Source organism: Homarus americanus, unplaced genomic scaffold (genome assembly GCF_018991925.1).
Source record: "Homarus americanus isolate GMGI-L3 unplaced genomic scaffold, GMGI_Hamer_2.0 scaffold25827, whole genome shotgun sequence".
Lineage (NCBI taxonomy): Eukaryota > Metazoa > Arthropoda > Malacostraca > Decapoda > Nephropidae > Homarus > Homarus americanus.
Window position 1 is genome coordinate 7,475,753 of NW_024738300.1, and position 19,135 is coordinate 7,494,887.

Here is a 19,135-nt window from a genome sequence, read left to right on the forward strand (position 1 = left end):
AGTTTCTGAAAAACCCATCGCTTAGTGAAATATTGTAGGTCAGGATCATTATAACATGGAGATACAATGGGATACGTTCCCAGCCAGTTCCCAAACACACATTTATCACCCACAGAAAAATTCCTAACTCATAAAATCAATAGAAAACAATTAAACAATATTCACCACATCACGAAGAATAAGCCTGATCATCATCACATGTCCCCTTCGAGGCTAAGGGGACTCTAGTTGGTGGAGTGGAGCTGTCACTGACTCCCACACAGAGTAAAAATATAGTACTGTACTGTACAGGTATTATTAACCCGTTTGTCTCACTTCAGTCACAAATATTGAACAGAGCAAAAATATTATTAACCTGTAGTGTACTCCATGTCTTGCTTCACAGTCACTATAACAGTGAAAGCACTTAACTGAAACAAAAAACATGCGATGACAACGTCAGCACAATGATAGCGGCAGACACAGATCACATGTTCACGAAAACAGAGGCAAAGCACTTTAGAGTCACAGAACAACAGAAAATATCACTTCACTGTCACCATAACACAGTTCAGTCTGAATGTTAGTGCTGTTCTCTCACTACAAGGAAAATAAACACATGAGCCACCTCCTTATCATGGGGAACTTTAACTATGGCGACATCGACTGGAGAAAAGAGTTCACCCCAAATGACTTGAATAACCGTGCTACTCTTTTTGTAGAAACTCTGAGAGATAATTTTCTGTTCCAACATGTTAGAGACCCGACACATTACAGAGGGGAGCAAACACGCCAAGCCACTAGACCTCATCATAACAAACGAGGAGGGTATGGTGGCCAAACTGGAACACCTTGCCCCAGTTGGCACCAGTCACCATACAGTGTTGTCATTCAGATTTAACTGTTACCTAGTTCAAGATAAGGCCAGGTCAAGGTGCAAATATTACAAGGGAAATTACAAAGGGATGAGGGAAGAGATGAGTGGTATCCACTGGCTTGACTCATTAAGGTACAAGAACGCAGACACTACGCTGAATATCATAACTAGTAAAGTGACCCATTTGATCGATAAATATATACCCAACACCCAACCCAGTGCCTCTAGAAATACGAGGGGATCCTTACACATGAACCATGCGGCAGTCGACAAGGTTAAGAAGAAAACCCAGAAATTCAAGACGTGGGTTGGGTCAAATGATGAGCAGGACAGGAGAATGTATGCAAGAGCCAGACACCAAGCAAAGATAGAATGTAGAAGGGCCGAAAAGGAGTTCCAGATGCTGGTTGCAAGCGAGGTCAAGTCAAACCCAAAGGCGTTTTACTGCAATGCAAAGTCGAAATTAAAAACGCGAGTAGGAGTATCAGACCTGAGGCTTGAAGATGGTAGTTATGCAGATTCTGACCAGGATAAAGCTGAGGCATTGAACAGCCTCTTTTCCTCAGTGTTCACAAGAGAGGATGCGGTAACCTTCCTGCGTTTGAAAACAGATGGTTCGACACAGCACTGACCCACATTGTGTTCACAGAAGAGGGTATTAGAAATAAATTGTCAAAGCTAAAGGTCCATAAGAGTCCCGGCCCTAACATGGTGCATCCTAGAGTGCTAGGAGAGTTGTGCAACGAGCTTGCCGAGCCCCTGAAGATCCTGTTTTGTAAATGCCTGGATGAACAAAAGGTCCCCAGTGAATGGAAAGTGGCTTATGTGACTCCTATCTTCAAGAAGGGTGATCGTCACTCCACGAACAACTATAGACCGGTAAGCCTGACCAGCATAATATGTAAAGTACTTGAGAGTATTATCAAAGATGCCGCGATGGAACATCTACTACGAAACAACCTTGTAAAGCATTGCCAACACGGTTTTATGCTGGGGCGCTCCTGCTGAACACAATTGCCTAAGGTACAGTATTGAATATTTGGACCTACCCCCGTGGTAATATCGACAAGGTTTACTTAGATTTTGCCAGGGTTTCAACTGTGTACCCCACGAAAGGCTGAAAATCAAACTGGAAGGGTATGGAATTCGGGGAAATGTCCTAGCGTGGATAGAAGACTTTGTACATGACCGCAAGCAGTGTGTGGTGACTAATGGCACGAAATCATCATCAGTACCTGTCACAAGCGGGGTACCACAGGGCAGTGTATTGGGCCCGCTGTTGTTTGTTTGTTTCATAAATGACATGCCTGACGTTGTACACTCCTCCATACAAATGTTTGCCGATGACACCAAGTTATTTCGGGAAATCAAGAACCAAGCGGACTGTGAAGAGCTGCAGAAGTACCTCTGTGGGCTCCAAGAATGGTCGAAGAAATGGCTGCTGAGATTCAATGTCACAAAGTGTAAGAGGATGCACCTGGGGCATACCAATGGTAAGGAGGCATATCATATGTCCCAACAGGATGAAGAAACTGCACTATTTGAGACTGAATGAGAGAAGGACCTAGGTGTGAATGTTGACAATGAGGTGAAGTTCTCAGGCCATTGCAAGAAGAAGGTAAATCAGGCAAATAAATTATTGGGTCTTATAAGAAGGTCGTTCAGATATCTAGACGGTCCGTCCCTCGTAACGATCTTCAAGAGGGAAGTGCTTCCCCATCTGGAGTACTGTCATCCCGTCTGGTCCCCGAGATATGCTAGAGACTGTCAGTTGGTTGAAAATGTTCAAAGGAGGGCCACCAGACTGGTGCCTGCACTACGGCACCTCAGTTACCCTGAGAGATTGAAGTACCTGAACTTGCCTAGCTTATACTACAGACGGGCAAGGGGTGACCTAATTGAGGTGTATAAGCATCTCAAGGGGCACTACTCAGTCGAGTGTCCTTACTTGGAACTGGCAGACGCTCGCCCCACAAGGGGTCACAGCTCAAGATTGAAGAAGCCGCAAGTTCAGAAAACTGTGAGGGCAAACTTTTTCGGAGTGAGAGTTGTGAACTCTTGGAACAATCTACCAGAAAGTGTTGTGACGGCACCAAGTGTGAGCTCTTTCAAGACAAGACTTGACCAACACTGTAGCAGGTTCAGGTACATTCAGGAGCAAGTGCATTCCCAGTACTTGCCAACAGTACGTAACAGAGACGTGACCGATCGCCCAAGCGGCTAACGAGCCGATCATTTGGTGAAGAGGATAAAAGAAAAGGAAAAGTAACAGAGACGTGACCGACCGCCCAAGCGGCTAACGAGCCGATCAGTGGTGAAGAGGATAAAAGTAAGTAAAAGATAAGTACAATGTACATACCACCACCGATACTAAACGATAATCGTGGAGCAACGCAATGACGGACAGATGCGATCAACAAGAACCAAGTGTGGACTGTAGTGCGTGGGTTGGCCGTGTGGCGATGAGCAGGTAGATACTGCTGTGGCTGACAAGTGTAGCGAGAGATGCGTTCCCTTTGCTGGTGCATAGGGTTAAATATTGTTTTCTTATAAAATGTCATTGACCTCACATAGAAAAATATAATTTCCATTGCTGGAATCCTTGCAAGACAGAGATTAATTTGAGTATGTTCAACCCATAGTTTGCACAAGAGACAAAAACAATTCCAACCAATGGATATCGTTAAAGAGAATTTTTTTATCATATAAAACAAGATGGTCTTAATTCATGACCAACGTTAAAGTGAAATATCGGTGAATGGGACATTGTTTGTCAAGGTTTACCTGTACAGTATTTACACTGCATCGATATTCGGAGTAGTGTAGTCTATTCAATTTAAGCTATAATGAAATATTTACTGAATTCCACCTACAAAAATTCAGAATCCTCCCAAATTTTGAAAAATATGAATCTAAAATGTTCTCACTTGTGGAGGGATTACTGTAGAGTAAAAAAATCCCCTAAGGTGTGTGAAGTATTCTGAAAACTGGTAAATATTATTTAATTCTAGCAACATACTAAAGAGCATATTGGGGGATTGTTCAAGTGGTTATGGCATTATATGAAAGCTCAAAAACCTCTGTGAGAGTAAATGGTGAGGAAAGTGAGGAATTTCGGGTGACAGTAGGGGGTTCATCAGGGGGTCTATCTTGAGCCCCTTCTGTTTATAATGGTGCTGGATGCAATATCAAGTGACTTTATGATTAAATTGACAATATAAAACTGTTATAATGACATATTGTCCAGTATACTGCATCAGGCAATATCATTTACATCCTTTAGAAAGAAACTGCTCAGGGAAGATATTCATGAAGTGCCCCAACTAACCAAAACTATTATACCAACTGGCTATGGTATAATTTATATGTTTCTTCCCATCTATCTATTTACCTATTGTCAATAAGTTATTTTTTTTTGGCATATAAAGAATGACTGAGCTTGTCAAGTCCCGGATATGGCTGGGATGGACGAAAATGTTACTGATTACATTGTCCTCACTTGTTAATTCGTTGTTGTTAACTGTACTAGTGTAGTGGTGGTAATGTTGATATTGGCTTGAACTATTGGCTTGTAGTTTCTGAGTTTAACAGGCTTTTCAGAATAGCTTTTGGTGAATTATTTCATCTTTCAAACCTCCTCAGTTATATATTCAGTGAGTCATTCTCATATCCTAAACTGATCGAAGAATGTAGAGGAGGTGGGCCAGTTTAGGTCCTATCTTTACCCTTTCCAAGCCTTGATATTGGACTTCACAAACTCAATCCATTCTTTACAGGGCCACCTCCATTTCACACTAGGTAACACCCTTCTCACATCTGTCCCGGGCTGGAGATTTAACACAGGACACAGTAGCAAGAGATATATGCGCCTTACAAATCCCTAAAGTATGTGTAACTCTACTAACCAACCTGAGAGAATGTCCTATCACAACAACACCATCAAAAGTATTCTGTCACCCTGTTTTATGGAATCTGAAAATATTATATACATCTGCTTTGAAACCATTTGATGTGAAGGTTGTGTTAAACTATGAAAACCTAACCTAACCTAACCTAACCTAACCTAACCTAACCTAAAATCTAGAATAAGGCAACATCCATACTGTGCCCTGTAGGAACAATCCATATCTTTAATACACATACTTTGTTTGTTTAACATCATAGTGGTATAAATAAACACTAAACTACTGTACAAAGGTATCCACCATATTGACATGAAATAATTTTGTCTTTAGAAACATGATCAAATCTCAGATACTGACATGATCACAACCTTACTTGGTATTCTTCCTGTTACATACTTCAAATATAAATGTGGTTTACCACTGATACTTCACATACACCAGCATAACCCACCAACAGCACAGCCTTCCCCCTCAAGTTGCTCAACACCATATTATCCACTCATTCACACACACCGGTGCTTCATGACTGTACAGTGTACATCCTTCTCCCTTCACCCTACTCTTCCATCTCCTTCTTGGCATCTCCCTCTCCTGCCTATCATCCATCACTTAATAATATACTTTTTACTGCTGTAGCTTGTCACTTCCCATTTTTTTATCACGGCCACATCACATGAGCAGACCAGACTGTGATCCACTCTCTCCCAGAACACTTCTTTCACTTCCACATCTACTCCTTGTCACTGCATTTTATATTCTCTCTATACTATTTACCCACTTCTCCTGTTTCTAATACTGTACAGTATGTTCTTTCCTCCTGCACCCAGAGTCATGTTTCCCACCCATATTCAGTAATAATGTCAGGTCAATAATTCTCCTGGAATGTACTGTGCATCCACATCACTGCCTCCTCTGATAGAGTTCTCTCTGTCTCTGTATTTCTCAATCCACTTAATACTGTCGTTCTTAATGTTCTTCTGTGATGTAATACTAACTAATTATTGCTCATGGTGACACATTCACTCACAAGTATCTACAACACTAAGTTTCCCTTAGTTTCTTCAATTTACTTTTATTCAACTTTCTTCACATCATTATTCTTCCAAACACATTCAAAATCACTTATAACTTTTCTTCTTCATCACCCAGTAGAGTAGTATCATGTACAGTACATATAGTCTCCTTAGATTTATTACTCACAAACCTTACACCTGTTTCAATCACTATAATATTGGGTTCTATACTAACACATTCATGAGAATATAAGACAACCATGCTGAGATGTTATAACACCAACAGTACAGTATACATGGCAAGGAAACAGCTTTTATACTACAAGAAACTTTAAGCCATACATCTAATTAAAAAGCAACAACATTAAAATATATAACCATCACTAGCTTTTTTTCTCACATGTCTGGTGACGTCGGGGTTGACACCATGACTCAGCAGAAGACGCACAACACCCTGGTGACCCATCTGCGAGGCAATCCACAGTGGGCTGGCACCGTCCATCCGCCTTACATTAGCCTAGTGAACACAGGAGTTATGTAGGATCTCCAACTGGATACACAAGGTGGCTACATAACCTTTATCTTCTTTTTCATAATTTACTTTTAATTTAATTTATCCTTTTCACCTCTCCATATGTTTAATTTAAGTGTAAATGTAATACAAAGAGTACAAGAGCGAGCCATGGTCAAAAGTTGGCCTTAAATCACCGGTTGTGTTATACAGTTCACTTCTTTAGCAATGAACACATGAGCTGCAGTGACATAAATTTTCATATCATAATTCAACAACTCACAAGTTTATTAAAATTCACTACTACTGGACTGTATCTCAAAGGCATTAAATTTATACAATCTGATGGTAAGTTCCTAGACATGACACTGCAATGTCATGACTTTCACTCATCAATTTACCACTACAAGAGATCAAAGCCGTACTGTATTAGATTAAGATGGTGGGGGGAGGGGGTCATTTGCCCCCTCCTACACTCTCCTATTATGCCAGTTACATTCAATTCTCAATTGCAAAAAAACTATGACAGTCAATACAAAATAAACGTACATAATGAAGTGTTTGCAATGTTGATACAAACTGGTTGATGATAAGTAATGAGCTGAAAATAAATAATAGTGATTAATTACATATCCTTACATACCTGTTGCTTCTCTACCTCTTTAATTTGTTTATATGAACTGACCTTAGCACCTGCAGCCAACAGTGTCCGCACAACACTCGTATGACCATTCTGTGCAGCAACAAAGACAGCAGTGGCTTTATCCTTCATAGCACTGTGAGGGTCAGCTCCCCGCCGCAGCAGCTCTATTACCACATCCATGTGGCCACACTGTGCTGCCACTATCAGAGCCGTCCCTCCATCCTGGACACGTGGGACACTAAATTAATTCCTATAAACTGAATGCACTGTATAGTTATTCTTACTATTCAAGCTTAATTTTATGTGCAGTACTTCATTTTATTTTACTCTAAATACAGGATGATTCTACTTTTTATCAAAAGAAAAACGTCACCAAAGTGTACTAAAGTTTGTGTAATTTGGGAAATATATAATTATTTATTTGTGACATGAAGTACAGGAACTGGATATCGTACAAACTAAATTAATCCATGTCTTTTTTGGTGTACTGTAGATGACCTTATCTGACACTATGAATGTATCATTACAGCAATAATGTAGATATTGTTTCTGTAATGATACTGACTATCTGTGCAATATCTCAAGTCATACAATGTGTAATGTACAGATGTTCTAAGACACAATAAAGAGAGAACGGCATTACCTTTGAGGCCTGGTTGATCTTGCATCCTTGGTCCAGCAACAATGTTACAATGTCCAGAAAGCCACCCTGGGCAGCGAAGAACAGAGCACCAGTCCCAGTCTGTGGACAGAGTGGAAGGAAGGAGTTCTCATCAAATGGTAATTGTAAGTTGTAACCAACTAGGGATAGGGTCTTTCTGTCTTTGATAACATTGGACAAAAACAACAAAACAAAGGCTAAACAGAGTGTTGCAATAGTGATTTATATTAAAGTAAAGTAAAGTATGCACAAACAGGGCTGCTGCATGTTTGTTAAGTGGTAAAAAGTTACTTCAGTAGACGAAGTAAACAAAAAAAAAGAATTTTGGCTGAAAAGTATATGAGGACTGAAAATAACACAAATAAGAAGTAGACATGATAATATGAGGGTAGCAGCATTTACCTACTGTAACTTCCACACAATCAATACAGTATAATAATAATAATAATAATAATAATAATAATAATAATAATAATAATAATAATAATAATAATAATAATAATAAAACAGTAGCTGACTCACCCGCCAAATATACTGAACACTTCTTCCACCCCCTTGTTACCATCTCTCTCACTACCCCTCTCCACATGCAGTAAATATTAATGTAATGTACATAAACTAGTAATCATTTTGACAAACTAAATACAAACTTTAAGTGAATATCTGACCTAACTTAACCTAATTAAGGTAAACTTTGGTAAAGATAGTGTAGGATGTCTTAAATGAAATTAATGCAATTATACAAAACATACATAAATTTCCATGGTGTTATCAGAATGAAGTAATAACACACATACAGACATACACACAAATCACACAACAAACACTCACTCACAAAACACACACACACACACACACACACACAGCAGATGGAGAACACTGTACCCTGCTGAGGACCTGACATAGCATCACACTGCAGTACCATTAGTCAGCAGTTGGCCTAGCATGAGTGTAGCACAGCTTTAGGTCTCTGGAGGAAGCCATTACTGTGACGGTAACAGGTGCCGGCTGCCTCCTTGTCCTTCACCTAACATGATCATACATGGTTATAGCTACACTACGTCAACAGCTGAGACCAACATAAACCTAATACTCGAGTCACTATAACAGTCTAATACCCAAGTCACTATAACTAATACTCGAGTCGCTATAACTAATACTCGAGTCACTATAACAGTCTAATACCCAAGTCACTATAACTAATACTTGAGTCACTATAACAGTCTAATACCCAAGTCACTGTAACTAATACTCAGGTCACTATAACTAATACTCGAGTCACTATAACAGTGTAATACCCGTCACTGTAACTAATACTCAAGTCACTATAACTAATACTCGAGTCACTATAACTAATACTCGAGTCACTATAACAGTCTAATTCCCAAGTCACTATAACTAATACTCAAGTCACTATAACTAATACTCATGTCACTATAACAGTCTAATACCCAAGTCACTATAACAGTCTAATACCCAAGTCACTATAACTAATACTCAAGTCACTATAACTAATACTTGAGTCACTATAACTAATACCCAAGTCACTATAACAGTCTAATACCCAAGTCACTATAACTAATACTCAAGTCACTATAACTAATACCCAAGTCACTATAACTAATACTCAAGTCACTATAACTAATTCTCAAGTCACTATAACCAATACTCAGGCCACTATAACAGTCTAATACCCAAGTCACTATAACTAATACCCAAGTCACTATAACTAATACCCAAGTCACTATAACCAATACTCAAGTCACTATAACCAATACTCAAGTCACTATAACAGTCTAATACCCAAGTCACTATAACTAATACACAAGTCACTATAACCAATACTCAAGTCACTATAACCAATACTCAAGTCACTATAACCAATACTCAAGTCACTATATCCAATACTCAAGTCACTATAACAGTCTAATACCCAAGTCACTATAACTAATACTCAAGTCACTATAACCAATACTCAAGTCACTATAACCAATACTCAAGTCACTATAACCAATACTCAAGTCACTATAACCAATACTCAATTCACTATAACCAATACTCAAGTCACTATAACCAATACTCAAGTCACTATAACAGTCTAATACCCAAGTCACTATAACTAATACTAAAGTCACTATAACCAATACTCAAGTCACTATAATAGTCTAATACCCAAGTCACTATAACTAATACCCAAGTCACTATAACTAATACACAAGTCACTATAACCAATACTCAAGTCACTATAACCAATACTCAATTCACTATAACCAATACTCAAGTCACTATAACCAATACTCAAGCCAATACCCAAGTCACTATAACTAATAATCAAGTCACTATAACCAATACTCAAGTCACTATAACCAATACTCAAGCCACTATAACCAATACTCAAGTCACTATAACCAATACCCAAGTCACTATAGCAGTCTAATACCCAAGTCACTATAGCAGTCTAATACCCAAGTCACTATAACTAATACTCGAGTCACTATAACAGTCTAATTCCCAAGTCACTATAACTAATACCCAAGTCACTATAACTAATGCCCATGTCACTATAACTAATACCCAAGTCACTATAACTAATACTCAAGTCACTATAACCAATACTCAAGTCACTATAACCAATACCCAAGTCACTATAACCAATACTCAAGTCACTATAACTAATACTGAAGTCACTATAACAGTCTAATACTCAAGTCACTATAACTAATACCCAAGTCACTATAACTAATACCCAAGTCACTATAACTAATACTCAAGTCACTATAACCAATACTCAAGTCACTATAACTAACACTGAAGTCACTATAACAATCTAATACTCAAGTCACTATAACTAATACCCAGGTCACTATAATTAATACCCAAGTCACTATAACTAATACCCAAATCACTATAACTAATACCCAAGTCACTATAACTAATACCCAAATCACTATAACTAATACCCAAGTCACTATAACTAATACCCAAGTCACTATAACTAATACCCAAGTCACTATAACTAATACCCAAGTCACTATAACTAATACTCAAGTAACTATAACTAATATGCAGGTCACTATAATTAATACTCAAGTCTCTATAATCAATACTCAAGTCACTATAACTAATACTCAAGTCACTATAATTAATATTCAAGTCACTATAGTTAATACTCAAGTCACTATAATTTATATTCAAGTCACTATAACTAATACTCAGGTCACTATAACTAATACTCAAGTCTATAAATAATACCCAAGTCACTATAACTAATATTCAAGTCACTATAACTAATATTCAGGTCACTATAGCTAATACTCAAGTCACTATAATTTATACTCAAGTCACTATAACTAATACTCAGGTCACTATAACTAATACTCAAGTCTATAAATAATACCCAAGTCACTATAACTAATATTCAGGTCACTATAGCTAATACTCAAGTCACTATAATTAATACTCAGGTCACTATAAGTCTAATACCGAAGTCACTATAACTAATATTTAGGTCACTATAACTAATACTCAAGTCACTATAATTAAGACTCAAGTCACTATAACTAATACTCAAGTCACTATAATTAAGACTCAAGTCACTATAACTAATACTCAAGTCACTATAACTAATACTCAAGTCATTATAACTAATCCTCAGGTCACTGGCATAAGTCTCATCATGAAAATATAAACAAAGGCGATTTAGTTATGGATAATGAAACTGATATAACGTCTAATTAAATACGAGGGGCGAAGGCGAGGTCATCTCAGGCAGATAAGTTGCCAATATGTGATTGTGCGTGTGTACAAGTGATCACCCATATTATCTACTTGGGTTAAACCAACACTTCCATCATGAGGCCTCTTCCCTCCCTGACCAGATATCCCTCCTCCTAGGGATAGGCCTGGCACTTGCCATCATTAGAGGCCTGCCACGCTTTGAAATAAACAGATAAATTGTACCGGGAATTTTACCCCCACACACTCGTCATTCTGTCACTTTATGTAACTTGCTGACAAAACCCATGACCCTTCAGGCTTTTACGCCCTTAATGCATGAGTCATAAAGGCAAGCATGAACTAAGCATGCTTCCCAGATGGGCGCTGTAAACGCTTTTGCACTTCACCTTGCACAGGATGTAAGGGGTTGCCCAATAAACTAGCCCCATCGGGGGTAAATGAAAAAAAATATGTCACCCAGCGGTAACAGGTAATGGTGCGGGCTATCAAGATGTCTTAGTCTATGCTTTAATAATTGCACGTTTTCTTTAACATACATTATAGAAAGGGTGGGAGGAGTGGTGTGGGATCCTACGAGGTCTGGGAGGAGTAGTGTGGGATCCTACAAAGTCTGGAAGGAGTAGTGTGGGATCCTACGAAGTCTGAGAGAAGTAGTGTGGGATCCAATGAGGTTTGGGAGAAGTAGTGGGGGATACTACGAGGTCTGGGAGAAGTAGTGTGGGATCCTACGAGGTCTGGGAGACGTAGTGTGGGATACTACGAGGTCTGGGAGGAGTAGTGTGGAATCCTACACAACGAAACACAAGATCCTCACGTGTCTGGTAGCATTGGGTTCAGCTCCCTGTTCTAGTAGCTCCTTCACCAGGTCCACGTGGCCATTTGCAGCAGTCAGTATTAAGGGTGTCGTCCCATCCTGAAATAAAACTAACATTTTAGATAATGCTCACCGTCGAATGACTTTATGATGGATGATGGGAGAGACAGATAAGGGTAATGTATTGGGATGACAAAGACACAGGTAAGGATGATATTTTACTCTACTAGGGTGATGGTAGACAATGATGACCAAGCAGATACACCATTCACAATCGACGGCAGAAAGATATACTAAGGCTTCAGGTGTACATGAAGCATAATCTAAGGTTGTTAAAGTGACTGGTAATCCTCTATACACACTAGGGAGTCGAAATGGAACTGGAAATCAACAAAACTCATCAGAATTGACCAGAGAGGAAGGAAAACACAATACTTTAAGACTCAATTGTAATATATAAATAAACACAGTATAAGACTCTTCACGTAGAGCGCAATAATCCAACACATATTCCTTGGCTGGTAATATTTTCCTGGGGTCTATACAAAAGTAAACAGACCCTAGCGTCGTCGGGCAGCCAGAGCAGGTTAACATGTGGAAAAAGTAAACACAATCCTTCTTCTGTACACAAGAACAAGAATATTTTCCTTCAACACGACACAAGAATATGTTCCCACAACACGACACGTCCTCTTGTATTGTACGTCCCCACCTGTACTACACTGCAGGAAGACCACACTTACATAACATCACGGGAAATGTATACAATGTCGTGTTCCTGATATATGACAAAACTTGGTTATCCTAGTAGACTGGGACGGAAAACTCACCAAACAAAACAAGATGGAACCTAAACCTTTGTCTTACCTTACCTAACATTACCCTAATCTTCATTTAACCCAACCTCACATAACCTAATCTTTACCTAACCTCATCTAACCTACCCAAATCTAACTCAACCTAGCCTAACCTAGTCTTTACCTAACCTCATCTATCCTAACTCAACCTAACCTAACCTTACCCTCCCTCACTTTAACCTTACCTAACCCAACCTATACCAAACTTACCCCAACCCAATCCACACTTACCTAGCCTTACCCAACCCAATCTACACTTACCTAACCTGACCCAACCCAACCTAACCTATTAGGAACAAGAAGGCTAATACAAAATCAATCATATCCTCAAATTGTCAGTCACTATATAAAAAAAAGATGTTTAAAATCCTGAACAAAATAGATGACCTGAAGATTAGCTTCTTACACCCAATGATTAAATGGTGGCTAACATAACACAATCTACCGCTACCCTAACCTAACCTAACATGTGATGCTAACCTACCCCTAACCTAACATAATTTTACACTAACCTAACATAAACTGAATGAATCTAACCTAACCTAACCCCCAGGTAATGTTTGGGTGTTTAATCATCAGGTGAAATCAGCTGGGGTGCCTAATTTTCAGGTGAACACGAGACTGTTCTAATCAACCGAGTGATACATCTGGGCAAGTTTACCTACACGAGAGCTGCCAGTTTATAGTGTTAATTCTTGAAGTAACCGATTATTGGAGGTACAGCAGTAACTCGCGTATCTCATATTAATGTCCTGGGTTCGAGTCCTGGCTCTACCATACATGGCAGGTTTCCATCGGGTACTCCAGTTTTCTCCTGTACTAACACCGGACAATACAGGTCATAACAAAGCAATAAAAGAACACACCAAACGCACCAATCGCCCAGTTAGCTGATAAGTGGTGAAACGATAAATAAGTAGCAAAAATGGCGCGACTCTGAACAAAACCACGAACCTCTTCCTCCCCCAGGACTCGGCCACCAGTGTAAAGCTGCAACAGAATAACAGAACAACGTATTGTACTACCATCAAGGGGTGATCTGCCAGCTCCCCGCGGCACATCCACACCTCACACTCTCAGTATTATTTTTGTGTTTGTTAATTCAGTTGTCAATGTTAGTTTCGTCCACGTGTGAATGCAATATCTCGCTACATCAGAGATTCACTGCTCCATTATAATATCGTAAATTAACCGCTTACTTCTGCCACTTTATATCTTCTGGTTTTTAGAATGATTCTTATTGATATGTTTGATTAATGAAGAGTATGTAAATAAAGTGTGGGAGCTGTGATACAACATTATATAATTAGAGAGCACAAGAAACGACTACATAGGCCTACACAAACTTAACCTAACACCATAACCTCAGTTTGTAGTATTAAATGCGGGTTGGGTTGGGTAGGGTAGTAGGGTTGGGTAGGGTAGTAGGGTAGGGTAGGGTGGTGTAGGGTAGGTCTGGTATGACTGATTCATGTGGTATGTTATAAAAGCGCCTTCCTACCTCCACCCCCCAGTGCATCAAAACAAACACATCAGTAAATATCGCACCAAAAATAAAATAATAAAGTGGCGGAGTTTAAGAGAACATTTATCTTGAGATTCTTGGCAAGTCAGCAGCAGCGACAGTTAGTGGAGGTCCCCATCAGCGTCAAGCTCAGTGTCTCGTGAACCCTGCTGACCCTGTGTGTGTGTGTGTGTTCAGCTTCTACAGTAGTTTGCCTCAGTTGGATCTCTGGGTACCAAAGTATAGCTGTCACGACGTGTAATTACATCGTCAAGGTTTCCCCTGATAAAAATATTACAGATACATTCTTCAAAGGCAGCAGCAACCAACCTGGGTCCAACTCTCATTCTATATTAACTACACACCCGGGTATATATTCTTAATAAATAAACAACGCAGAGAACGATACTACAGGTGTGTTCATTAAGTGTTGTATCATATAGTATAAACACCGTGACAGGAGTTCCACAGAGTGTCAGTTCAGGGAATAAACGAGTATTGTCAAGCAGACGTTCAACAAGTTGGAGTATTGACAGAAACGGCAAGTGGCCTTCCTGATTTTGTCGAAAAGGTCGATAGTGGGTGTCAGGTGGTGGCATAGAATAAAGACTGTGAAGGTACTCTATCTAGTGAACAGGACAAGAGATGAGATGTTCCTGGGATGTGTAGAGCTGGAAGTTTTCTGGTAAGGTAATTATTGTTTATAGTCCTCATGGTTTGTGTTTTGTCCTGTAGCATGTCAAGGAGGTGAAGTGTCCCACCAGCACACCGGGCGGCCCACAACTCCCACATAAATGAACGCAATTTTGGTCAGAGATGTGAGGTCATAGGAGATTCCCTATTGTGTTGAGTCTGGGGTGAGGGTATTATATGTTAAACTGTACAACGTTACGCCTGATACGAAATATTATGTATTTTATTGTACTGGCGTTGAAAGAAACCATATTAGATGTACCCCCATGACTCAGCCGTCTATATTTTGTACACAAGCTATGGAACACCCGACACTGATAGAAATGAGTTGCAAGTCAAAGCAGGGTCGGCGGTTCCTTCCCTCAAGATACTGTACACACAATCCAAGAAGTATCTTTACGGAGGGACTGATGACTTCCAAAATGAACACTGCGACTCCTGTTGTCTCGGTAGGGTTGTCAAAATCTTTCATCTCTTGTGTTATTATTAAACACAAAATTGTAAAAGATACTTTTTTGACTGTGTACACGACAAGGTCTTCCACCACACACCGCCGAGGGGGCTACAAGACACACGGGAGAGCCAGTACACGACAAGGTCTTCCACCACACACTGCCGAGGGGGCTACAAGACACACGGGAGAGCCAGTTATAAACAATGGCTGAATTGTGTTAATAATGATTAATCTCATCAAATTGCCAGACCTGTAAGACAGAGATTTGTCCCCACAATTCAATTTCACTAAAATAGCTAATTTGTCGAAACGTCGTAAAATAAGTATGTGGGTAATTTTACTTGGAAACTGGTCAGGGACCCCAGTCCCAGCAAGCCCATACCTTAACTACCTGGCTTCGGGTACAATCCCGATGGGTCCCTTAAACTTAATGGGCCAAATTATAATGGTAGGTTAGATTAGGTGCCTATTAAGACTGGAGCCCACTTGACCAGAATCGTATCACCACAGGCAGCAGAGAAAGAAGGGGAAAAGGGGAGAAAGGGAGAAGAATATGAGAGAGAGACATAGAGAAAGCAGAGGAGGGAGAAGAGGGGAGAGATGGAGAAGGAAATGAACTAGAGAGAGAAAGCGGAGGGAGGAGAGGGGTGGGGAAGGGAGGGTGTCTTAAATCAATCAGGATTTACGTACACGTGAGCGAAGCTGAGAAAATCCCTCGTGGTTTGTCGGATTTTGTGTGGGCGTAAAAAACAATAACAAAAAAACCCTTTGGACGTTTACACCGAGTGGAGTGTCTCACCATCCGGAGGTAAATTCTACAACAGATGGGACGAGCGGTGGTAAATACAAGCCTTAATATAATCCTGATTCTGACCATCAACATTTACACGTGAGCTCCTACATACACAGTTCTGGTCATTGTAGCTGAGACATAAGATTCTAGTCATTGCAGCCGAGACATAAGGTTCTAGTCATTGCAGCCGAGATATAAGGTTCTAGTCATTGCAGCCGAGACATAAGGTTCTAGTCATTGCAGCCGAGACATAAGGTTCTAGTCATTGCAGCTGAGACATAAGGTTCTACTTAAAAAGCTAATATTCAAGGCTGTTCTCATGCCGTTCAAGAAAGTTCTGGTTCTAGACAGTCCTTAAGTCTATAAATGTTCAAACTTGGGTAATTTCATGGTTCTAATTATGTGGTTCTCTGCATAAGGTTGTATTGATGCAGTTCTCAACCCAAGAACAGGTTGTGGCACCTCTCATCATTATTTTGGGGCTTCAGTTTTGGAAGATGTATAAATATATTATTTGTAGCTGCGTCAGTGTGTTCTGGCAGACAGTGGGCATTAAGTGCTCACTGTATGTATACTGTACTGTGTAGTGGCAGAGTTGACGAGGGATGGCGGCAAGAACCAGTCGACGTACAGTTCTGCACTAACACTCACCCTGTCAGAACAGTCGACGTGTACTCGGCCAGTGTCGAGAACCTTCACCGCCTCCTCCACGTCACCCTTGACCGCTGCGGCGTGTAGACGCTGGTCCAACCTCGTACACACCTGCAAGAGACAACACACCTGTAAGTTTCTGACTCACTAAAAAACAGGTGTATCCTACAAGAACACTACCATCACCCTCCTTGGTCACCCCCCCGCCTCTACACACACCTCAACAACTGTGCTTTATAAGATTGTAATTCATATGTGGCATATTAACACAACTTTCTCCTAGTTAACTTTTAAGTGTACGAATTACCAGACAAATTGGTTGATATTACGATGACACTAATTATCCGGCGTAAATAACATATCTTAATTAGCAGCAGGAAGACGCTCTACACCTCGGGGTAAGGAAGGATTAAAGCTTACCAAGGAAAACTGAGGGTGAATGAGACGATGAGGAGGAGACACGTACACGGGTAGACACACACGCTACACACCACGTATGGGAAATCGATGAACACGTGGAGCATACCAGGTGGTGGGTGGTGCTGCTGAGGCACTACCTCCACCCTCTGTCCTCCTCCACCCTCTGTCCTCCCTCCACCCTCTGTCCTTCACCCCTCCACACTGCCTGCCACACTCCCTTCACCCCTGCACACTGCCTGCCACCCTCCCTGTAACCCTCCACACTACCTGCCACCCTCTGTCCATCCACCCCTCCACCCTACACACTGACTGACACCATCCTTCCACCCCTCCCACACTGCCCGTCACCCTCCCTTCACCCCTCCACACTGCCTGCCACCTTCCTTCCACCCTCCACTTCACCCCTCCCACACTGCCTGCCACCCTCCTTCCCACCCCTCCCACTGCCTGCCCACCCCCCTTCCACCCCTCACACTGCTTGCCACCCTCTTCCCACCCCTCCCACACTGCCTGCCACCCTCCCTTCACCCCTCCCACACCTGCCACCCCTTCCACCCCTCCCCACACCCTCTCCTTCCCACCCCTCCACACTGCCCCCACCCTCCTTCCCACCCCTCCCACACTGCCCGTCACCCTCCTTCCACCCCTCCCACACTGCCCGTCACCCTCCTTCCACCCCTCCACACTGCCCGTCACTCCTTCCACCCCTCCACACTGCCCGTCACCCTCCTTCCACCCCTCCACACCTCCCCACCCCTCCACACTGCCCGTCACCCTCCTTCCACCCACACTGCCCGTCACCCTCCTTCCCACCCCTCCACACTGCCCGTCACCCTCCTTCCACCCCTCCCACACTGCCCGTCACCCTCCTTCCACCCCCTCCACTGCCCGTCACCCCCCTTCCACCCCTCCACACTGCCTGCCTCCCCTCCTTCCACCCCTCCACACTGCCTGCGACTCTCCCTCCACCCCTCCACACTGAAAAGGAGGAGGATCATATGGAAGGGGAATTGAATTGAATTGAAACAGTTTATTTAGCCCTAAAAACACAGATACAGAGTGGATAATAATAACACTATTAATATGGCTGAGCCAGTTGAGAACCTGAGCTCTCTTTTAGGCACCTGATATATACTATATATTTATCTCAAGGAAGTATTATGTAACATTTAGTATCATCTGGAATAGTACAATAGCATGGTGGTAATAAGAACATATTATTTATTTTATTGAAAGTATATGGGTTAAGGCCAATGGAATGGAAGCAGGAAATCAATATGGGAAGGAAAGGAAGTTGTACGTAAGATCAAAATGGAAGGAAAAGAAGGAAAAGAAAAGTCTTGTGTGTGACAGAAATACAACACTAACATGTAACAACAATTAAAGGGAGTAATTCATGACAACACCAGGTTATAACAACACCTGGTTATAACAACAGGTGGGTATAACAACAGCTGGGTATAACAACAGGTGAGTATAACAACATCTGGATATAACAACACTACCCAACAGAGACAACGGTATATTTTAATAGGATCATAACACGAGAAAAATCTAACTCTATTGATACTGCAAGATTAAAAGAACTGATCAAAAAAATACATAACTCTAGCTTACTACAC

At 41.0% G+C, this 19,135-nt stretch overlaps 1 protein-coding gene across 1 annotated transcript in view; it reads right to left on the minus strand.

Annotated features, from left to right (window-relative positions):
* The window catches only part of LOC121873957 (ankyrin repeat domain-containing protein 29-like), a 35,961-nt gene that overhangs the window by 16,378 nt on the left and 448 nt on the right, over positions 1-19,135 (minus strand). The window contains exons 2-6 of the mRNA XM_042377835.1: positions 17,094-17,232; positions 12,142-12,240; positions 7,572-7,670; positions 6,971-7,150; positions 6,175-6,291 (exon numbers count right to left, since the gene is read on the minus strand). Of these exons, the coding sequence (XP_042233769.1) occupies positions 6,175-6,291; positions 6,971-7,150; positions 7,572-7,670; positions 12,142-12,240; positions 17,094-17,232 (634 nt within the window). The remainder of the gene's footprint in view (positions 1-6,174; positions 6,292-6,970; positions 7,151-7,571; positions 7,671-12,141; positions 12,241-17,093; positions 17,233-19,135) is intronic.